Raw genomic sequence first — 24,610 nt, 5'->3', positions numbered from 1 at the left:
GAGCATCATGTGTGGCCATTATACATTATGGAGCATTGTGTGGCCATGTTTTTTTGGTTATAATTATTGTATATGAAACAGTGTGATCAGCAGTGCTAAATAGGTGTGGTTGGGACTTGGATATTGGTGTGACTAGTTGTGAAATGGGTGTGGTCAGAGGCGTGGCCTAAAATTTACCTTTATACCTCTTTCCCTTCAAAAGTTGGGAGGTATGGTACCGCATTTGCCAGATCACAGCAAGTGCTGCAAATCCCATAGGGAATGAATGAAGGCAAACGCAGTGTTGCCGTAAGTGATCCGTTACGCGGCAGATGTGAAAAAACTGCCTGATCTGCTGCAAAAGGCGACTTTCACATCAGCGATTCTTGCCAAAGTCACTGCCGATAGTGTCATACTCACCAATGGGGGAGGCAGCGCTAAAAGTGCCTAGGGCAGCAGAAACTCTAAATACGGCCCTGATTGTGATGCCGCTAATGCATAACTCATAGCAAAGAAAAACAAAACCATCGACATGTTAATAAACCCAGTTCAAGCTTCAAAATGAAAGAACGAAGTACTTCAGAATACTGAAGTCAGGAAACGCATTTTTGATGTGGTAAAACTATTAGGGAAGCAAGGCTTGCCATTTCGTGCCCATGGAACCAAAGAGTCACTCTACAACCTTAACAATAGTGAAATTAACCATGGTCATTTTTTGGAAATGATCTTACTGTTATCCCATTATGATGTACCATTAAAAAATCAACTTGAAAAAAGTATTCAAGAGAGTGAAAAAAGAAATACGAGGAACAGCCGGGAAAATTGCAGTTTGTCGTGGAAGTTTAGTGACTTTTTATCATACAAGACCGCTAATAAAGTTGTTATGGCAGTGGGTCATTGTGTAAAACAAGCCATAGTTTGTGGAATTGGTGAAAAGAGATTTAGCATCCAAGTTGATTCCACTCAAGATGCAGGGATTGTAGATCAAGCAACAGTTCTCTTAAGGTATGTGAAAAATGAAGAGATTCAGGAACGACTCATCTCTGTTCTTCCAGTTAAAGATGCATCTGGTCGAGGATTTCATGAACTGTTAATGGCTAACTTCAAAGTACTTGGACTTGACTTACATAAGATCGCTGAAGAATCATTTGATGGTGCAGCAAATATTTGAAGTTCATATGTAGGCTTACGAGCACAGATTGCTAAAGAAGTGCCTGACTATTTACATCTGGTGCTACAGTCACATCCTCAATCTCTGTATCTTCGATTGTTGGAAGGTCCTTGAGGCAAAAAACTGTTTTGGGCTGTTAATTCGCATGGCATCCTTTATTGGACATTCACACAAGCGAATGAACATTTGGGGAGGACAACTTCAAAAACGCCACGGTCATGAAAAACGTTTAAGATTACAGAAAATTGGAGAAACAAGAGGGTGGGCAAAGGAGAAGGAACTTAATTGCCTATTTGGGGAGAAGCAATCTCTTTTTCTGGATGCCATTGAGGTTTTATTTTTAATCTCACAAATGCACAACTGTGATTCAAGAACTGCATCTGAGGCTGCATCCCGGTATGAAAAGCTGTGCAAGTTCAAGACCATTTTAGGCTAGGTTCACATTGCGTCCAGGCAGTCCGTTAGACGGATTGTGTTACACCGTGGCATAACACGGTGTAACACAGTCCGTTAATGCTGACATTAAACTCTATTTCGGGCGCATCGGTAGCGCACGCCCAAAAAGGGCTTGCGCTAGCGATGTGCCGTCATTGAGTGACGGACCCTGGGGCACGAGCTGCAGCGTTTCCAGGTCCGTCACTCCTAGCGCTGATAGAGCATCTGCTAGCTCTATCTGCGCTAGCGCAATCGAATTTCGGCACTTCAGGTAATGCAGCCCGTTTAACGCATGTGTTGAATGGGCTGCATTAACCTAGCCTTAACAGCACACGTGTTTCTTCCTATTTTTGAAGTTATCGGGCCTGTTTCAAAATATTTGCAGAAAAGTAGCCTTGACTTTATGGTAGCATGGGCAATGATTGAAAATGCGATTGACCAGCTTAAGAAGATAACATGTGAACATATTAAAGAAACTGATACACAGTTTGCATTAACAATGAATGATCTAATATCGAGTCGTGATATTATTTCATTCTTGGAGATTGAACTAGAGATCCAAGTGAAGAAGACTGGCAGAAAGAAAAGAATGGCAGGTGAAAGCTCAGTTGATGAACTGCCGGCTGATCAAACACAACGTTTTCGTGTGGAAGTATACAGGCCAATTTTAGATCAGATTTTGACAAGCCTCACTGAAAGATTTTCAGAAAATAAACAGTTGATAATTGATACTCAATTTTTGCAGCCAAAATTTTTTGAAAATATTCAAAATGACCCCAACCTACTCAAGGAAGGCAACCTAACAAGAATCTCAGAATTATCAAAAGTTAATGAAGAAGCTCTTATTAGTGAGCTCAGAACTAGTTTTGCAAACCTCTTTCCTAAGTTGATGGTACACTTGGATGAACCAGAAAAAGCAACTGCAGCTACAGAAGAATATGGAGGAGATGGAGATGAATGGGGTGTACCTACAGACGTTGTGAAAATTAAATGCAAGTCATGTAAAAATTGCTTCCTCTGCTGTCACCGATTACTCATGAAGTACAATCTCTACAGCTGCCTATGAGACTCTGTCTGTGGCATATGAGTACTTACTGATGCCATCTTTCTCACAAGTTGCATGTGAAAGAGCATTCAGCAAACTTAAACTCATGAAGACAAGACTGTGGGTTACAATGGGACGAGACCTGCTTGAAGCCTTTATGATCATGTCCGTGGAGCGAGATATCTTGGAACTAGTTCAGTTTCAAGTGCTGGAAATTACTCGTGAAAGTTCACCTCTGATGAGATCTTTGCTAACAGTATGAGAATTCTCGGTGTTTAAAGCACCGCTCTAGCAATTTGTTTTTCTTCAGTGCTGGAGTGGTGCGCTAAATGTAAGTCTCCTGCTCCCTGCTTTATACTCACCCTCTGCCATCATCATCTGTTTCCAGTGTTGCTCCCATTGGGCTCCTTTGTGACCTTCCGGCAGCTCCAGTGTTTCATGGAGTGTATCGGAGGTCACAACTCAATACATTTCTGAGAGCCTCGGTCTGGCTCTCCTAGAGATACATTGGGAGCTTGTCACGTAACTGGCCAGTCAGAAGTTATGGGCACAAGATGGCGCCACGGGACTGGCAAACTGCTGAAAAAGGATGGAGCTACTACAGGGTGAGAATAAGACAGGGGCAGGGGGCTTACATTTAAAGTGCTACTCCATAGCTGAACAAAAATGCTGTAGTGGTGCTTTAAAGACATACCTGTTATATCTCCTGTCATGTATTTTTGTATATTTTTTTTTTCTTCCCCAAAATAAAAATATGAGGCTGAAATATCGTCTGGTTGTATAGGCACTACTACAACCACTACCGATAATTTAATAAAATTAGTATTAGCATGTACTGACGGTGGTGGTATAGCGTGCCGAGGGTTCAGAGAGCGGGACCTGCAGAAAGGCAGGATTTGCGCTAACAGCAATGTTATGGTATGCTGAGGACCCCTGGCTGACACGCTGATGTGAAGCAAATGAGAGAAATACATTTGTTAATTGAGCACTTACTTGCGTTATCGGTGGTGATACACTAACAGAGCATTTTTTCTATTGATAAGTATTTATTGTTCCTCAACCATTTTTATGAAATGGGTTGTTAGAAGGTGTACCTCTGTCACACATGTGCTATACTCAAGTGCTACTACTGGAGACCCAAGCCTTGAGATGGGCCACGGTCCGTGTCACAGTGGGCCACTGCATTGTGCTTGCCCCCAGGCTAAAATTTGCCAGCCAGCCCCTGGGCCCTGACGCACCTGAACAGTGGAAACCCCCACATGTGACAACATTTTGGAAACCAGACCCCTTAGGGAACTTCACAGAAGTTTATAGCGTGGAAATAAAAAAAAAAAACAATCACATTTTTCCCAAATAAATCTTTTTTAGCTCCATATTTTGCATTTTCATAAGGGTAACAGGAGAAATGGCACAACAAATTTTATGGAGCAATTTCTCTTGAGTACGCCAATACGTGGAGGAAAACCACTGTTTAGGCGCACGGCAGGGCTTGGAAGGGAAGGAGCGCCATTTGATTTTTTGAATGCAAAATTTGATGGAATTAGCAGGTGCCATGTCCCGTTTGAAGAGCCCATGATGTGCCTAAACAGTGGAAACCCCCACATGTGACACCATTTTGGAAACTAGACCCCTTTGGGACCTTATCCAGATGTGTATTGAGCACCTTGAACCCCCAGGTGCTTCACAGACGTTTATAATATTAAGCTGTAAAAATTTAAAAAAATCTAATTTTTCCGACAAAAAATCTTTTTTAGCTACAAATTTTGTATTTTCACAAGGGCAAAAAGAGAAAATGGACACAAAAGTTTGCTTTGCAATTTCTCCTGAGTTTACCCATACCCATATGTGGTCGAAAACTACTTTTGAGGCACAGTGCAAAGCTCAGAAGGGAAGTAGCACCATATTACAGTCCAAACAGGTGGGTGCTATATGTTGTTTAGGCACACTAGGGCTCAGAAGGGAGGGGGCATTTGGTTTGGGAGGGGAAGATTTGCTGAATTTCTTTTGGCGGGTCAGGAGCCATTTTGCTTTTCCAGAGCCTTTGTACTACTAACGTGGAAGCCCCCTATATTTCCGTTAACAGATGACATATCTGATTGGGGACTTGCTTTTTATGTGGATTGAGTGATCTGATCTGAAACTTAGCACTGCAGAGTATCAGATCAGCGATCTGACAGGCAGTGAAAGAGGCTTCTCAGGTCCTGCAAGCCACCTCCCTGCAGGACCTGGAAGAAACCCTCGGCCTTCTTGGTGCTGGGGTCCCCATGGAGACCCTCAGGACAGTGCGATCGCATCGCATTGTTCTGAGGGATGTACGCAGGGAGCCCCCTCCCTTTGCGATGCTTCTCTATGCCGCTGTCACTACTGACAGAGGCATCAAAGGGGTTAAACGCCCATGATCGGTATAGCACCGATCGTGGGCATTGCTGCCGTGTGTCAGCTGTCACATACAGCTGACACCCACACGCGATCGCCGCGGCCCTCACCGTGAGGCCGCGGTATTCGCGGCACTGTACTAATACTGCCCCGGGCACAATAGCATCTCCTGCAGAGGTACTAGTATGGAGCATGTCGCGAAGGGGTTGGATTTGGGAATGTTTATTTTGCAAAAAAAAGGCTAAGAGGAGACTTAATAACAGTCTACAAATATTTGAATGGATGTCACAGTGTAGAGAGATCATCCTTATTCTCATTTGCATATGGAAACACGAGGACCAATGGAATATAACTGAAACTATGATTCTAAGTATAAAACATATACCGTATTTACTCGAGTCATACCCAGGGGTCGGCAGGGGAGTGGGAGCAGCAGCTGTCTAATACCTGCTCCTGGCGCAGTCCCTGGTTACCCGGCATCGGCAGCTTCTTCCTGTAGTGAGCGGTCACATGGTACCGTTCATTACAGTAATGAATATGGACTCCCATAGGGGTAGAGCCGCATATTCATTACTGTAATGAGTGGTACCATGTGACCGCTCACTATAGGAAGAAGCTGCTGGCGCCGGAGAACCAGGGACTGCACCGCGCTAGGAGCAGGTGAGTATAACGCAGTGCATGATATTCACCTGCTCCCCGTTCCACCGCTGCGTTCCGTCCTCTGCAGTAATGCACAGGTCAGAGGGCGCAGTGACATGATTAGTGTCTGCGCGCCACCCTCTGCCTGAACAATCACTGCAGAGGACGGGGAACGAAGCGGCGGCGGTGAAGCGACGAGAGATGAGTATGTGATTTATTTTTTTAACGCAGCAACAGCATATGGGGCAAATGTCTACATGGAGCATCTTATGGGGCCATAAGCAACGTTTGTGAAGCATTATATGGGGCAAATGTCTGTATGGAGCATCTTATGGGGCCATAATCTGCATTTGTGCAGCATTATATGGGACAAATGTCTGTATGGAGCATCTTATGGGGCCATAATCCTCATTTATGCAGCATTATATGGGGCATATTTTAATATGGAGCATCTTATGGGGCCCATCATGAACTGTATGGAGCATTATATGGGGCTCCTGATTCAATATAGATATTAAAAAAAACTTAACCTACTGTTATCTCAATTAATTTTACTTTTATTGGTACCTATTTTTATTTTTGACATTTACCGGTAACTGCTGCATTTTCCACCCTAGGCTTATACTCAAGTCATTAAGTTTTCCCAGTTTTTTGTGGCAAAATTAGGGGTCGGCTTATACTCGGGTCGGCTTATACTCGAGTATATACTAGTGGATAAAACAAGACCTTCACAGCCGTCTACACATCATAAGGGAGATCTCATGACATCTTCTCTCCATCTACCTGATGATCCTGAGGAACATTGGGATCTTCTTGTTTACAGTCCTGTGGAAGAAGAAGATGGGGACATCTCTCTGGTGTTGTCCTCTTAATGGATAGTTCTGGAGGAAACACATACAGGGACTGAACTAATTATTTACATAAAGAAAATTATAGGTTGTGTGTATTTAGTCCTGTCTATTACCTGGTGATGTGAGGGGCTGGGGAATCTTCATCATGGCGTCCTTGTACACATCTTTGTGTCCTTCTAAATACTCCCACTCCTCCATGGAGAAATAGATGGCAACATCCTGATACCTTATAGGAACCTGACACATACAATGATATCATCATCCCCCGATCCCTTCATAGCGTTACTGTATAATGTCCCAGCATTCCCAGCAGTGTCACCTCTCCAGTCAGCAGCTCAATCATCTTGTAGGTGAGTTCTAGGATCTTCTGGTCTTTGATGTCCTCATGTAACAGGGGGTGAGTTGGAAGCCCCGTGATTGGGCTCAGGGGTCTTCCCCATCCCTCAGACACAGGGTCCTGACAGCGCTCACTAGAGGTCTTCTTCACTACTGTGTAATCCTGGTTATGGAGAGACACATTAATAAATCTCACTACAGACATTTCCAGAGTCCTCACCTCTCCAGTTCTGTCCATCTGTTATTCCCATAGATAAGAATGATGTAATGTGACGTCATCAGAATCTCTCACCTCTCCAGTAAGCCGGAAGAGGAGCTCTAGGGTGAGGTGTAATATCCTCTCCGCCATCTTGTCTCTGTCCATATTCATCCTTGATGGGTAAATCAGGAAATTCTCTTATATAGAAGATCTTCACCGAGAGGATCCGATATTGTAGAGACCTGAATGAGAAGAAGATGAGCCGATGTAACATCATAAAAATCCAGTGTAATAATACACTTACCGGAGATAATAAGGGGAACATATGAGGAGATTTATTATTTTACAGTATTTAGTTTCCTTCTTTACATCTACTAATAAAACCTATATATTTAGGCCACAGACAACAAGCAGTTTCTCCCTCGGAGTCGGCAGCTGAATACGTTTCTCATAGACTCATCTTCCATAACGCTAATTCTCGTCCCATTTACCGACCCTGGAATCGGCATTAGTAATACTGCAGGAGATATTCATTACACGTGACAGGGGAAATAACGACTTCATGATGAGGATGACATCTTCATCTTCTTCTGCGGGTCTAGAAACATATTTGTCCAGAGTCCGTCACTGACTCCATCCCCACCGGCCGTCTATATGAAGTGTGGTGCAGTAAAAGGTGTAGTGCTGGACGGAAGATATATTTCTCCCAGCAAGATAAGTTTTGGCCTGTTATGGAATGTATGCAATGGAGTTTCTTTTGTTTGGCACGTGTTATCCTGGGGATGGAACTAGGCTGGAAGGAGCCAGAACTGTTTTTCTCTCCCACACATGTCACAAAGGTTCCTGATATGACTATTAGTAACCCTGGGAATGGCACCTGGCGGAAGCCGCTGACTTGGCAGCCGCTTAGTTAAGCCCGTCCCGTGTAAGGGTGAGTCTGAGACCAGTGGTTCTCCAAGCTGGAGTATGTTTGTTTTTTCTCTTACTTTCTGTCTCGGACTGTTTAAGGTGACAATAAACCACTGAAGTTTGGACTGGAAGCCTGTGTGTTGCCTCATTACTGCGGCCCTACCATTGCTCACCTGAGCCAATCCCTACAGAAGGTTTCCCGTCTTCCCCGCACTGCAATCTTCTATCACGTTAGATCTCAGCTCTGAGTCACACACAGAAGTTTGAGGCTTTAATAAAAGCTTTTTTGTTTCCACAAACACCGTGGACAGAAATTATCTGATCCCAAAGTCTCCATGTACAGTGTTTATGGGGTTTATTTCTGGCCTTAGGCTTTCCTATATTGCAAGAAAAACACCAGAAAAATCAGATATTAAAATGTTTCAAAAGAAAATTGGCTCCAACAATTCTTGTAAAAATAAAAAAAACATAAAAAAGAAGGAAACATATTTTATTATTTTTTAACAAGTGAAACCTTTTTTTACAAATTAACTATTTTGGGCCCCAGAACATAGATATAGACCGCAGAGAGGGCACAGGAGTGGCTGCAACAAAAACCCTGGCAGTTTAACCACTTGCTGCTGTGAAAAGCAAACATGGCATCTAAGAAGGTGTGAGAGAGTTCGGCTGAATGCCCTCCGCCCCCAAGTACTCGATAGTATGGGGCGGTCTAGATACTACAAAAATTACATACCTAATAATGGTGTCTGGGCTGCAATGTGTGAAGGTCTATTAGGCCGGGCCAGAGGTAGCGTCCAATAAGTTACTTTCTAACCTCTGTAGAGGTCTGTACTCACTCGGCTGAGGTTGAGGTTGAGGTAGGCACAGGAATTGCTATTGCACCAATGTCCAGGCAAGTTTATTTAAACTTCATAAACTGCTCAGGATAGCAAAACAAAAGAACAGCCTTTTCCAGAACACAAAGTGAAAACATAAAGTAAAAAGTCCATACAACATACAGCGGGTCCGCCTGCTCAGGATAGTGTCCAATTCTTTAGCACAGACAAACACACAGGAGATCCACACATTAAGGTCCAGACACTGAAAGAGAGACTCGGCCTCCATTTTATCTGCCAAATCGTGCCCCTGGGGTTGGGATATGCGGGCAGTCATTCCCACCCATCTCTTATGACTGCTCGTAAAACCCGGCCCTGGAATGGCTTAATTACTCTCTCAGCACTATATGTTCTGGAGCATGCTTCCGCGCTCACATCACCACAGCTAATAGCTGAAATGATATATATCTCTCCTCAAGGACTTGTCTGGCAGCCATCTTACACCCCCATACACATTAGACTAAAGCTGAATGAAAGCACTGATTTCGGGGGGTTTGGTTGACTATATAATGTATTTGGCGGCCTCCCGACAGATGATGTCAGGCCATAGAAGGATCTAGATAATCCTCTGCTAGAGGAGTTTGGAGGCGACTCTCTCATACAGACCACAGGAAAGCTGGAATATTTGTGTGTATGGGGAGTCGGGAGAGATGGCCGTCTGCCAAATGACCGTTCAGCCAACACTTATCTCATGTGTATGGGGCCGTTAGTATTACACTGACAGCAGATGATACACGGCACTACAGTAGTACAGGGCATCACCAAAGCCATCAGAGTCTCGTATGTGGGTCATTCCACATCAAGTGGACCAGTTTTAAAAATCGTCCCCACTCGACCTTCTCCGATTTTGCTGAAAATTTGTAAGGATGTACATGCATGTTTGAAAAGAGGTTCTGTAAATTTTTAGGGCCAGATCTCAAATACATTGGGCACTGTTGACCTTTCACTGGAGGTTCCACCGAGCCTGCGGCTTCAGCTAAGAGGATTTTGCAAACTTTGGTACATAGCTATTAGAGTTCTATACTGGCTGTGATGCTGAAATTTGGCATACTAGCTCAACTTTTGCTGCTAAACACGATAAAATTATTACCGGCTATGACAAAACAATATTTTGGCCGCAATTTTGTGTCAAAGTAGCTTGAAAAACGCGTCGCATAAAATTTATGCCAAACTTTGCCCATATATAACTAAAGACCAAAAACCAATAGTAACTGGTGCTTTGCCCTGTACACCAAACATCTACATGACTTTGCATTGCTGCAATATCACGGTCAAAGCATATGAATTTGTGGAAATATTCACACCAACATATAATGAAAAACTTAAAAAACGAATTTTACCTATTTTTAGGTCAAATTTCTCAAAAAGGGTACCCCTAAAATATATTAATTCTGATATCATTAGAAAGAGCACATTTTTCTCCACAAGGATCATTGGGGTTTTTTTTGGAGTCTCTCCGTTTAAGAAATGAAAAATGCCACTGAACATGGTGTTATTTATTAATAAAAAATGAATGGCAACTGCTCTATTCAAACCCTTGCGTTGGTCCATGGTGGTTATACCACAACCAATTCCCTAAGAATTGGTATTATAATCCTATTAAGAATTGTAATAATGCTGTCTTTCGAGAATTGGCAGCCCCATCGCCTAGGAGCCATGGCCGATAGCCGTGCAAGGCGAGCCTCGGGCGGTCTCTTTATCGCAGGTTCCGAAGCCTGAGGGTGGGTGTCTTTGCCTAGGATCCCAAGCCTAATATTGGGTATCTTTTGTTGGTTCCCAAGCCATAATGTTCAGTCTAAGTGGTCTGGAATTGTTGCTGAATTTGCAACATAATCGGTTCAGAGAAGGTGTATTGTCGGCCCATTGCTGTTGCAGCTGGTGCTGGAATTATTGCAATGATTGACTGCTCGGGAATCCAGCATGTATCATTTCTCACAGGCCAGTGAAAGAAGCTAGCTGGTCTATGAGGATGCATAAAATTTATTAATGCATCATGCTCGTCGACTGAAATTTCAGAAATATTTCCAATCCACCAGTTCCTATCGTAAATGCAGGCAATTTATTGCCCTGGCTGGAGGTTTGCAATTGGCACAAAAGGCATTTCTGATCTGACAGATCTATCTACATGGGCAATGAAAGATGATGGGTCATTTGACACCCTTGAAATGCAAATCTTTTTGTCATCAATTGGCACAAACTGGTCATTTTTCTCTTGTTCCAGCAATTGCATGTCCATCTTTGAACCTTTCCTCTTGAACTACCCGTATTTCGTCAATTTTTTCTTTTGGAACAAAAAAAAAAAAAACTTCATTCCATGCAGTTGCTCGTTGCAAAAGTTGAATAAATCCACCGGGGGCAGTATTTGGTTTTCAGTTGGGCGTTGAAGACTGGCACGAGCTGCCAACCTCTTTGCTGTCCCTCCAATCCCATCACAGGGCGACTTTCCATGACTGGTACCAAAAAAAATCCATTCAGCGCTGATATTGAAATCAGAATTATGGTGGCACAAGTTGAGAAAAATTTTCACATTTTTGTAATGGGCTGCAGATCCATCGCTGAGGTAGTGGATATGACGAATCCCATAGATGAGAGTCTTGAGATGCTCCACAATTACTGTTAAGAAAGTGTGGACTGCAACTGTGTCATGTCGTGAGCAATCACTGATTATGCACAAGCTGATGTTCTGCGCAGCTTCACCATTTAACTCCTTGAAGTAAATTACAAATGGGTGTACTGTAGCTTGACTATTTTCCCAGTGGAAACCTTGAATAGCATCTTGAACAATAAATGAGTAATTTTCAGCAAAGTCCATAAGGATCACAAGCTCTCCAGGTCTCAGATTTTCCTTCAACGATTTCAGATAGCAACTTTGATGCTTGGCGATGTAGTGATGGCTACAAAGTTTAGAAATTTTCAAAACCAATTCTTCAATGAAATCTTCTATAGTCAGTTGTTTGGTATCAAGAGTGTCTCGATCAGTGTGAATCCATTGTTTGAACTCAATAATATCTTCAGGGTCACTGTTGACAGACACATTGACTAGAAATTCTTTTAAAACTTCAGGACCCGGGCATTTATCACAATGGCCAAGCATACAGTCCTTGGATTCAATTCCACAGACCATTTTGCATATGAGCTCTTTGTAGTCATCATTGATTGGGCATGCTGCAAGCATTAGCTTGACATTTTGGTGCATGGTACACACACAAACGGAATGTGTTCCAGCAGTTCCAACGGTTACGCACCACTTTGGCCGAAGCTCACAAAACTTGGAAAATCCAATTTCAGGGCCATTCCGATCCCAATAGGCAACAAACATTTTCCTCATATTGCTCAGTAATAGTCACTTTTGCATCTGCTTTTTTTCCCCTGCTATTCGCACTGACACATAGTCTTTTTTACCAGGGCACATTCGACTGAATTCATCATCCTCAAAAAATGCCTGCACCTTTTTCTTCACTTCCTCAGAAAGTTTCTTGCTACACTTGACTCTAGGCAAGGCTAAGCTCCCATGTTCACATTTAAGCTTTCGAGCTTGTTTGACCATTCGTTCAGAGACACCGAAATTCATCTGATGTAGCCTTAGCGACTATTAGTCGCTATTATTAAAAGCGACTATTACTGAGCAATATGAGGGAAATGTTTGTTGCCTATCGGGATCGGAATGGCCCTCAAATTGGATTTTCCAAGTTTTGTGAGCTTCGGCCAAAGTGGTGCGTAACCGTTGGATCTGCTGGAAAAAATTCCGTTTGTGTGTGTACCATTCACCAAAATGTCAAACTAATGCTTGCAGCATGCCCAATCAATGATGACTACAAAGAGCTCATATGCAAAATTGTTTGTGGAATTGAATCCAAGGACTGTATGCTTGGCCGTTGTTATAAATGCCCGGGTCCTGAAGTTTTAAAAGAATTTCTAGTCAATGTGTTTGTCAACAGTGACCCTGAAGATATTATTGAGTTCAAACAATGGATTCACACTGATCGAGTAACTCTTTATACCAAACAACTGACTATAGAAGATTTCATTGAAGAATTGGTTTTGAAAATTTCTAAATTTTGTAGCCATCACTACATCGCCAAGCATCAAAGTTTCTATCTGAAATCGTTGAAGGAAAATCTGAGACCTGGAAAGCTTGTGATCCTTATGGACTTTGCTGAAAATTACTCATTAATTGTTCAAGATGCCATTCAAGGTTTCCACTGGGAAAATAGTCAAGCTACAGTACACCCATTTGTAATTTACTTCAAGGAGTTAAATGGTGAAGCTGCGCAGAACATCAGCTTGTGCATAATCAGTGATTGCTCACGACATGACACAGTTGCAGTCCACACTTTCTTAACAGTAATTGTGGAGTATCTCAAGACTCTCATCTATGGGATTCGTCATATCCACTACCTCAGCGATGGATCTGCAGCCCATTACAAAAATTTGAAAATTTTTCTCAACTTGTGCCACCACAATGCTGATTTCAATATCAGCACTGAATGGAATTGTTTTTGGTACCAGTCATGGAAAGTCGCCCTGTGATGGGATTGGATGGACAGCAAAGAGGTTGGCAGCTCTGTTGTGAATTCTGCCCTTGGGCTCCCTCCGGTGGTTTTAAGTGGAACTGCTGCTCCTTGGATTTAGCTTTAGCAGCTGCTTCCACTGATCGCCTCTCCTGCTCTGCTATTTAGCCTGGCTCTAATCTTCAGCCAGTGCCAGCTGTCAATGTTTCTTGGTTGGATTCAGATCTCTCCTTGGATTTCCCTGATAGTCTGTCCAGTTCAGCAAAGATAAGTCCTTGCTTGTTCATTTGTTGTCCACTTGCTGTGGACTTAATCGTTCAGCTCATTTTATGTTTTCTCTAGTCCAGCTTGTCAGTATTGAATATTCAGTTAAGCTGGAAGCTCTGGGGAAGCAGATTTGCCCTCCACACCGTTAGTCAGGTGTGGAGATTTTTTGTAAACTCTGCGGTGGATTTTTCTAGCTTTTAATACTGACCGCACAGTATTCTTTCCTATTCTGTCTATCTAGTTAGAAGTGGCCTCCTTTGCTAAATCCTGGTTTCTTTCTGTGTATGTCGTTTCCCCCTCTACTCACAGTCAATATTTGTGGGGGCTATCTATCCTTTGGGAATTTTCTCTGAGGCAAGATAGCTTTCCTGTTTCCATCTTTAGGGGTAGTTAGTTCTCCGGCTGTGACGAGATGTCTAGGGAGTGACAGGAACATTCCACGGCTACTTCTAGTGTTGTGTTAGGTTTAGGAACTGCGGTCAGTACAGATACCACCTCCCCAGAGCTCGTCCCATGTTGTGTTGTGGATTCTGTTTGTGGGCTCCCTCTGGTGGTTACGGCTGGTACTGGGTGACTTTGGTGGGTTGCGGCCTCTGGTTTCCACCTGTCCATCAGAGGCTGGGTGTTTCCTATTTAGCCTGGCCTTTCTGTCATTCCCTTGCCGGCTATCAATGTATTCAGATGTGCTCTGTTTGGTTCCTGACTACCTGCTCCCAGATCTTTCAGGATAAGCTAAGTGCTGATTTTCAGTTGTTTGTTTTTTTGTCCAGCTTGCTAATTATGTCTCTATGCTAGCTGGTAGCTCTAGTGGACTGAGGTTCTCCCCATGTGCCATGAGTTGGCACATGGGCTCTTGTAATCTCAAGATGGTTTTTTTTATTAGGGTTTTTTGCTGACCGCTCAGACCCCTTTTGTATCGTTCTGCTTTCTAAGTACAGCGGGCCTCTATTTGCTAAACCTATATATATCATCTCTATGTGTGTGCCTTCCTCTCATTTTACCGTCAATACATGTGGGGGGCAACTATACCTTTTGGGGTTCATTCCTCTGGAGGCAAGTGAGGTCTTTATTTTCTCTGCAGTGCTAGTTAGCTCTTAGGCTGGTGCGTGGCGTCTAGAACCAACGTAGGTACGCTCCCTGGCTATTTCTAGTTGTGTTTGTCAGGAGTAGGGCAGCGGTCAGCCCAGGTTCCATCACCCTAGAGCTCGTCCGTTTTTTATTTGTACTTTGCTTGTCCAGTGCTATCCCTTGCCATTGGGATTCATGACAGTATAGCCGGCCCACAAAGTGTTAATTATTTGGGCTGAAGCAGGAGAAAAAGAAGTGTTTTGGGGAAATTTTTTTTTTTTTTTTCCCTTAAGAGGTTTTGCTGCCTAGCCCTTAATTGCTGTCTAGCTGCTTTTTACCTCCTCTTAACCCTTGAATGGCTCTGACCTTAGCTGTTTAATATGGATGTCCAGAGTTTGGCTTCCAGCCTGAGTAATCTCGCGGCAAAGGTTCAAAACATACAGGATTTCGTTGTTCACACTCCCATGTCTGAACCTAGAATTCCTATTCCAGAGTTTTTCTCTGGAGATAGATCTACCTTCCTGAATTTTAGGAACAATTGTAAATTGTTTCTTTCTTTAAAATCTCGCTCCTCTGGAGACCCTGCTCAACAGGTCAGGATTGTTATATCTTTCCTGCGGGGAGACCCTCAGAATTGGGCATTTGCATTGGCACCAGGGGATCCTGCATTGCTCAGTGTGGATGCGTTTTTTCTGGCACTGGGATTGCTGTATGAGGAACCTAACCTGGAGATTCAGGCTGAAAAGGCTTTATTAGCCCTCTCTCAGGGGCATGATGAAGCAGAAATATATTGTCAAAAATTTCGGAAATGGTCGGTGCTTACTCAGTGGAATGAGTGCGCCCTGGCTGCAAACTTCAGAGATGGTCTTTCTGAGGCCATTAAGGATATTATGGTGGGGTTCCCTGCGCCTACAGGTCTGAATGAGTCTATGGCTATGGCCATTCAGATTGATCGGCGTTTACGGGAGCGCAAACCTGTGCACCAGTTGGCGGTGTCTTCTGAACAGGCACCTGAGACTATGCAATGTGATAGAATTCAGTCCAGAAGTGAACGGCAAAATTATAGGCGGAAAAATGGATTGTGTTTTTATTGTGGCGATTCAGCTCATGTTATATCAGCATGCTCTAAACGCACAAAAAAGGTTGATAAATCTTTTGCCATTGGTACTCTGCAGCCTAAGTTCATTTTGTCTGTGACTCTGATTTGTTCACTGTCTTCCATTTCCGTCGATGCCTATGTGGATTCGGGCGCTGCCCTGAGTCTGATGGATTGGTCATTTGCCAAACGCTGCGGTTTTAATCTGGAGCCTCTGGAAGTTCCTATTCCTTTGAAGGGAATTGACTCTACACCATTGGCTATGAATAAACCGCAGTACTGGACACAAGTGACCATGCGCATGACTCCCGTTCATCAGGAGGTGATTCGCTTCCTTGTACTGTATAATTTACATGATGTACTAGTGCTTGGTCTGCCATGGTTACAAACTCATAATCCTGTCCTGGATTGGAAAACAATGTCTGTGTTAAGCTGGGGATGTCAGGGGGTTCATGATAATGCACCTCTGATTTCAATCGCTTCATCTACTCCTTCTGAGATCCCTGCGTTTTTGTCGGACTATCGGGATGTTTTTGAGGAGCCTAAGCTCAATTCGCTCCCTCCTCATAGGGATTGTGACTGTGCTATAGAGTTGATTCCTGGCAGTAAGTTCCCTAAGGGTCGTTTATTTAATCTGTCAGTGCCAGAGCATACTGCTATGCGGAATTATATTAAGGAGTCCTTGGAAAAGGGACATATTCATCCATCTTCGTCCCCTCTGGGAGCAGGTTTTTTTTTCGTGGAAAAAAAAGATGGTTCCCTGAGGCCTTGTATAGATTATCGCCTTCTGAATAAGATTACAATCAAATATCAGTATCCATTGCCATTATTAACTGATTTGTTTGCTTGCATTAAGGGGGCTAGGTGGTTCACTAAGATAGATCTTCGCGGTGCGTATAATCTTGTGCGGATAAAACAGGGTGATGAGTGGAAAACCGCATTTAATACGCCTGAGGGCCATTTTGAGTATTTGGTAATGCCTTTTGGACTCTCCAATGCTCCGTCAGTCTTTCAGTCCTTTATGCACAATATTTTCCGTGAATATCTGGATAAATTTATGATTGTGTATTTGGATGATATTTTGGTGTTTTCTGATGACTGGGAGTCTCATGTTCTACAGGTCAGGAAGGTGTTTCAGGTTCTGCGGGCCAATTCTCTGTTTTTGAAGGGCTCAAAGTGTCTCTTTGGAGTCCAGAAGATTTCTTTTTTGGGGTACATTTTTTCTCCTTCTACTATTGAGATGGATCCCGTCAAGGTTCAGGCGATTTGTGACTGGACACAACCTACATCTGTTAAGAGTCTTCAGAAGTTCTTGGGGTTTGCTAATTTTTATCGTCGGTTCATTGCTAATTTTTCCAGTATTGTTAAACCTTTGACTGATTTGACTAAAAAGGGTGCTGATGTTGCGAATTGGTCTCCTGCGGCTGTGGAGGCCTTTCAGGAACTTAAGCGCCGGTTTTCTTCTGCTCCTGTGTTGTGTCAACCAGATGTTTCACTTCCTTTTCAGGTTGAGGTTGATGCTTCCGAGATTGGAGCGGGGGCGGTTTTGTCACAGAGAAGTTCCAATGGCTCGGTGATGAAGCCATGTGCATTCTTCTCTAGAAAGTTCTCGCCCGCCGAGCGCAATTATGATGTGGGTAATCGGGAGCTTTTGGCCATGAAGTGGGCATTTGAGTGGCGTCATTGGCTTGAGGGTGCTAGACATCGTGTGGTGGTCTTGACTGATCACAAGAATCTCATTTACCTTGAGTCTGCCAGGCATCTGAATCCTAGACAGGCTCGTTGGTCGTTGTTTTTTTCTCGTTTCAATTTTGTGGTTTCATACCTGCCAGGTTCAAAGAATGTGAAGGCAGATGCTCTTTCCAGGAGTTTTGTGCCTGACTCTCCTGGAGACTCTGGGCCTACTGGTATCCTTAGGGATGGGGTAATATTGTCCGCCGTATCCCCAGACTTGCGACGTGCATTGCAGGAGTTTCAGGCGGATAAACCTGATTGTTGTCCACCAGAAAGACTGTTTGTTCCGGATGATTGGACCAGTAGAGTCATCTCCGAGGTCCATTCTTCTGTGTTGGCTGGTCATCCTGGAATATTTGGTACTAGAGACTTGGTGGCCAGGTCTTTTTGGTGGCCTTCCTTGTCAAGGGATGTGCGCACCTTTGTGCAGTCTTGTGAAGTGTGTGCTCGGGCTAAGCCTTGCTGTTCTCGAGCCAGTGGGTTGTTGTTATCCTTGCCCATCCCGAAGAGGCCTTGGATGCACATTTCCATGGATTTTATTTCTGATCTCCCTGTTTCACAGAAAATGTCCGTTATCTGGGTTGTGTGTGACCGCTTTTCTAAGATGGTTCATTTGGTGCCCTTGCCTAAGTTGCCTTCTTCCTCTGAGTTGGTCCCTTTATTTTTTCAGAACGTGGTTCGTTTGCATGGGATTCCGGAGAATATCGTTTCTGACAGGGGATCCCAGTTTGTGTCTAGATTTTGGCGGACGTTTTGTGCTAGGATGGGCATTGATTTGTCTTTCTCATCTGCATTCCATCCTCAGACGAATGGCCAGACGGAGCGAACTAATCAGACCTTGGAAACTTATTTGAGGTGTTTTGTTTCTGCTGATCAAGATGACTGGGTTGCCTTTTTGCCACTGGCCGAATTTGCCCTGAATAATCGGGCTAGTTCTGCTACTTTAGTCTCTCCTTTTTTTTGTAATTCGGGGTTTCATCCTCGTTTTTCTTCTGGTCAGGTGGAATCTTCGGATTGTCCTGGAGTGGACGTGGTGGTGGACAGGCTACATCACATTTGGAATCAGGTGGTGGACAATTTGAAGTTATCTCAGGAGAAGACTCAGCAGTTTGCTAATCGCCGTCGCCGCGCGGGTCCCCGACTTCTTGTTGGGGACTTGGTGTGGTTGTCTTCTCGTTTTGTCCCAATGAAGGTTTCTTCTCCTAAGTTCAAGCCTCGGTTCATCGGTCCTTATAGGATCTCGGAGATTCTTAACCCTGTATCTTTTCGTTTGGATCTCCCAGCATCGTTTGCTATTCATAATGTGTTCCATCGGTCGTTATTGCGGAGGTATGAGGTGCCCGTTGTTCCTTCGGTTGAGCCTCCTGCTCCGGTGCTGGTGGAGGGAGAATTGGAGTATGTTGTCGAGAAGATCTTGGATTCTCGTTTTTCCAGACGTAAACTCCAGTATTTGGTTAAGTGGAAGGGTTATGGTCAGGAGGATAATTCCTGGGTGGTCGCCTCCGATGTTCATGCGACTGATTTGGTCCGCGCCTTCCATAGAGCTCATCCTGATTGCCCTGGGGGTTCTCGTGAGGGTTCGGTGACCCCTCCTCAGGGGGGGGGGGTACTGTTGTGGATTCTGTTTGTGGGCTCCCTCTGGTGGTTACGGCTGGTACTGGGTGACTTTGGTGGGTTGCGGCCTCTGGTTTCCACCTGTCCATCAGAGGCTGGGTGTTTCCTATTTAGCCTGGCCTTTCTGTCATTCCCTTGCCGGCTATCAATGTATTCAGATGTGCTCTGTTTGGTTCCTGACTACCTGCTCCCAGATCTTTCAGGATAAGCTAAGTGCTGATTTTCAGTTGTTTGTTTTTTTGTCCAGCTTGCTAATTATGTCTCTATGCTAGCTGGTAGCTCTAGTGGACTGAGGTTCTCCCCATGTGCCATGAGTTGGCACATGGGTTCTTGTAATCTCAAGATGGTTTTTTTTATTAGGGTTTTTTGCTGACCGCTCAGACCCCTTTTGTATCGTTCTGCTTTCTAAGTACAGCGGGCCTCTATTTGCTAAACCTATATATATCATCTCTATGTGTGTGCCTTCCTCTCATTTCACCGTCAATACATGTGGGGGGCAACTATACCTTTTGGGGTTCATTCCTCTGGAGGCAAGTGAGGTCTTTATTTTCTCTGCAGTGCTAGTTAGCTCTTAGGCTGGTGCGTGGCGTCTAGAACCAACGTAGGCACGCTCCCTGGCTATTTCTAGTTGTGTTTGTCAGGAGTAGGGCAGCGGTCAGCCCAGGTTCCATCACCCTAGAGCTCGTCCGTTTTTTATTTGTACTTTGCTTGTCCAGTGCTATCCCTTGCCATTGGGATTCATGACAATGTTGCTCCTTAACTACCAGGTCATAACACAGCTCGTGCCAGTCTTCAACGCCCAACTAAAAACCAAATACTGACCCGGTGGATTTATTCAACTTTTGCAACGAGCACCTGCATGGAATCAAGGTTTTTTTTGTTCCAAAAGAAAAAAATTGACGAAATACGGGTAGTTCAAGAGGAAAGGTTCAAAGATGGACATACAATTGCTGGAACAAGACAAAATCACCAGTTTTGCCAATTGATGACCAAAAGGTTCGCATTTCAAGGGTGTCAAATGACCAATCATCTTTCATTGCCCATGTAGATAGATCTGTCAGATCAGAAATGCCTTTTGTGCCAATTGCAAACCTCCAGCCAGGGCAATACATTGCCTGCATTTACGATAGGAACTGGTGGATTGGAAATATTTCTGAAATCTCAGTCGACGAGCATGATGCATTAATAAATTTTATGCATCCTCATGGACCAGCTAGCTTCTTTCACTGGCCTGTGAGAAATGATACATGCTGGATTCCAGAGCAGTCAATCATTGCAATAATTCCAGCACCAGCTGCAACAGCAATGGGCCGACAATACACCTTCTCTGAACCGATTATGTTGCAAGTTCAGCAACAATTCCAGACCACTTAGACTGAACATTATGGCTTGGGAACCAGCAAAAGATACCCAATATTAGGCTTGGGATCCTTGGCAAAGACACCCACCCTCAGGCTTCGGAACCTGCAACAAAGAGACCGCCCGAGGATCGCCTTGCACGGCTATCGGCCATGGCTCCTAGGCGATGGGGCTGCTAATTCTCGAAAGACAGCATTATTACAATTCTTAATAGGATTATAATACCAATTCTTAGGGAATTGGTTGTGGTATAACCACCATGGACCAACGCAAGGGTTTGAATAGTGCAGTTTCCATTCATTGCGTATTAATAAATAACACCATGTTCAGTGGCATTTTTCATTTCTTAAACGGAGAGACTCCAAAAAAAAGCCCAATGATCCTTGTAGAGAAAAATGTGCTCTTCTAATGATATCAGAATTAATATATTTTAGGGGTACCCTTTTTGAGAAATTTGACCTAAAAATAGGTAAAATTTGTTTTTTTTAAGTTTTTCATCATATGTGGGAGTGAATATTTCCACAAATACATATGCTTTGACCGTGATATTGCAGCAATGCAAAGTCATGTAGATGTTTGGTGTACAGGGCAAAGCACCAGTTACTATTGGTTTTTGGTCTTGAGTTATATATGGGCAAAGTTTGGCATAAATTTTATGCGACGCGTTTTTCAAGCTACTTTGACACAAAATTGCGGCCAAAATATTGTTTTGTCATAGCCGGTAATAATTTTATCGTATTTAGCAGCAAAAGTTGAGCTAGTATGCCAAATTTCAGCATCACAGCCAGTATAGAACTCTAATGGCTATGTGCCAAAGTTTGCAAAATCCTCTTAGCTGAAGCCGCAGGCTTGGTGGAACCTCCAGTGAAAGGTCAACAGTGCCCAATGTATTTGAGATCTGGCCCTAAAAATTTACAGAACCTCTTTTCAAACATACATGTACATCCTTATAAATTTTCAGCAAAATCGGAGACGGTCGAGTGAGGACCACTGGTCCACTTGACATGGAATGACCCATGTTGTATGATCACACTGATGAAAGATGTTTAATAAAAAATTTCAAATTGAAAAAAAATCAGTTTTAGCAACAAGAAATATCCGTCACTATATGGAAAGCAGAGTCACTGCACAATGTTAGTTAAGTCACGTCCATAACTACTTTATTATACTCTATTATCCTATATGACTCCATATAATATATAAGTTTCACATTTTGTATTGAAGAACTGAAATAAATTAACTTTTTGATGATATTCTAATTTTGTGAGATGCACCTGAATGTGTGGGGGTACGGTGAAACTGTGGAAATATCTTTTGTGTGAGACATGCTAATACTGTGGAAACTTTATACTGTGTGAGGGGCATCATATATACTGTATAAGGCAGAGGTGTCAAACTGCATTCCTCGAGGGCCTCAAACCATGAGTGTTTTCAAGATTTCCTTAGCATTCCACAAGGTGCTGGAATCATTCTGTGCAGGTGATTAAATTTTCACCTGTGCAATACAAGGAAATCCTGAAAACATGACCTGTTTGCGGCCCTCGAGGAATGCAGTTTGACACCTCTGGTATAAGGGGTGTAAAATGGTGTGTCATAAGGAGAATGAATCGTCATGGCTGTGCTGCATTTGTACAAAATAACTGCCATCAGCCATCCAGAAGGGACCCTGTGGAATCAATGGGAAAACGGAGAGTTTCAGGAAGAAAGAGTCTACAAGGTACACCAGATCATGTGACCTTGATGACACAGTTTCCTGTTATTATGAAGGTCATAGCCCCAAAGCCAGAACAGATTTGGTGCCAAGCAAAACAATGGGGTGCTAGGGAGGAATTTGAGGTACCAGGCCATGGTAAAGTGCCCGAGGCAGTTGGTTGTGGAGGCAGAACCCAGGTGGCACCAGACGAGTCCCAGAGTCCAGACTACGCCAGCCAAGGCCCGAGAACCAGACCTGCACCAGTCAAGACCCAGAGTCCAAACTATGCCTGTCAAGGCCTGAGAACCTGACCTGTGCCAGTCAAGACCCGGAGTCCAGACTACGTCAGCCAAGGCCCGAGAACCAGACCTGTTCTGGTCAAAACCCGGAGTCCAGAATAAGACTGTCGAGGCCTGAGAACCTGACCTGCGCCGGTCAAGACCCAGAGTCCAAACTATGCCAGGCAAGAGCAGAGTCACAGCTCTTATTTCTTCTGGCACAAGACACATCTGCCTTTGGTCAAGCACCGAAGATCTGTGAGGAGAATCCACTCAGTAGTATATACCTGCAGTGAAGAGCAGGAGGGGCGAGTGAGCAGGGCCATTGCTTCCAGCACTGACGTCAGTACAGGTAAAGAAGAAAAATAACAGAACCAGGTGATTTCCATTAAAAAAAAAAAATTCACATGTCACTTTTTATTTAATCCATAGTTTGCAAAAAGTTAAAAACTGAAAGTCTGAAGCGCGTTAGACGTGTGGGGGATGTTTGCCCCTTGACATTTAATGACATGTATCTTTTTAACTTTTTGCAAACTATGGATTAAATAAAAAGACAAATGTGATTTTTTTTATGGAAATCACCTGGTGCTGTTTATTTTCTTCTTTGCCTGCATTTACAAGTTGATTCCAGCCATATTGAACCTGGCACCCGTGGTCCTGTGATACTCTGGTGAGCACTGATTAATTCCTTTTTCCCTTTCATTATGTTGAGTCAGTACAGGTGTTGGTCCAGGGTGTACAAGAGACAAGGTGAAAGATGACTGAAGTGAAGGCGGCCCAGCGAGCCCTGATAGGCTTTATTAGGAGGACTTATGGCCTAACGGGAAGAGGCGGAGACCCCACTATGGCCGGTGTTCGCAGAGTAGAGTGTTGTCGACTATATGTGTCAGAAAAATCCCCCTTGTCAGTAGCTAAAGTCACATGTGGTTAGAGGCTGCTATTAGTGAGAGTGAGGCGGAGAATTCATTGTGTGTCTGATATTGGATATTTCACCTCGTAATCACCCTGTTCTGCATTATTCACTGTTGTCATAGTGACCACAATTCCCATTATCAGGAAATAAATAATTATATTGGTTACTTCCGCCTTGTGTTTGTCGGTGTGTTGTATCCGGTCACCTGATTACAGGGGCATAATGGGGGCATTATACTGTGTGGGGGCATCATATATACTGCATAAGGGGCATATTGGGGGCATTACACTGTGTGGGGGCATCATATATACTGCATAAGGGGCATATTGGGGGCATTACACTGTGTGGGGGCATCATATATACTGCATAAGGGGCATATTGGGGGCGAAGAAAGGGGCCCTGTACTGTGAGAACAATCCGCTCCCTCACTTCCTGTCCTCCATAGTTGGGTGGTATGTATTAATTACAGGAAATAGAACAAAAATACAATGATTCCCATAAAGTGGCAACAAAAACCCCAAAAGAGTCCCAGTACTGAAGGGGTTAATGCCCCCTGCGCTCAGTTATAGGGAATCTCCAGCACTTACCTCCACATATATGGCTGCTCTGTGCACACAGGACCTGTGATGAGGTCACAGGGGGAGGAGTCAGGGGGTCACATGATCAGGGGCCTCAGGGAATGATTATCTGGAGTGAAATCGGTCATGGAGACTTCTCCTCAGTGACATTCCCGCCATTATTCCCCCTCACTACTGGCACAATTACCTCACGCCGCCTTTTCTACACAGTGTTATGTGTGGAATGTAACGTGTGATTTCTCTGGAGACAAATAGACCCCACACATGAGGGAATTATCACCAGTTACCGGACGTCTAGTATATGGCGGCATATGATTGTGCTATCGCCTCCACACCAGGAGCTGAAATGCCGAAATCTCGCTTATTTACCCCCTTCCAGTACCCGGCTGAGGGCTCATTTCCACATGCGAGGCACACGTCCGTATCTCGCATGTGGAAACCAAGCTGTGGAGCGGCACTCAGGAGCGGAGCGTGCGGCCGCATAGGAACACATGGAGCTGCACAGCTCTGCTCCTGAGTGCCGGCACCAGAGCTTGGTTTCCACATGCGAGATACGGACGTGTGCCTCGCATGTGGAAATGAGCCCTTAGGGTATGTGTCCACGTTCAGGATTGCATCAGGATTTTCCATCAGTATTTGTAAGCCAAAACCAGGAGGGGGTGATAAATACAGAAGTGGAGCATA

At 44.0% G+C, this 24,610-nt stretch overlaps 1 protein-coding gene across 1 annotated transcript in view; it reads right to left on the bottom strand.

Moving 5' to 3' along the window:
* The window catches only part of LOC143767924 (uncharacterized), a 56,626-nt gene extending 49,357 nt beyond the window's left edge, over nucleotides 1-7,269 (bottom strand). The window contains exons 1-4 of the mRNA XM_077256443.1: nucleotides 7,125-7,269; nucleotides 6,816-6,995; nucleotides 6,610-6,733; nucleotides 6,429-6,526 (exon numbers count right to left, since the gene is read on the bottom strand). Of these exons, the coding sequence (XP_077112558.1) occupies nucleotides 6,429-6,526; nucleotides 6,610-6,733; nucleotides 6,816-6,995; nucleotides 7,125-7,202 (480 nt within the window). The 5' untranslated portion in view covers nucleotides 7,203-7,269. The remainder of the gene's footprint in view (nucleotides 1-6,428; nucleotides 6,527-6,609; nucleotides 6,734-6,815; nucleotides 6,996-7,124) is intronic.
* Nucleotides 7,270-24,610: the final 17,341 nt, after the last annotated feature.

The sequence above is a fragment of the Ranitomeya variabilis genome, chromosome 4 (assembly GCF_051348905.1).
Source record: "Ranitomeya variabilis isolate aRanVar5 chromosome 4, aRanVar5.hap1, whole genome shotgun sequence".
In the NCBI taxonomy this organism is placed as follows: Eukaryota; Metazoa; Chordata; class Amphibia; order Anura; family Dendrobatidae; genus Ranitomeya; species Ranitomeya variabilis.
This window is presented reverse-complemented; position numbering and strand designations above follow the sequence as displayed.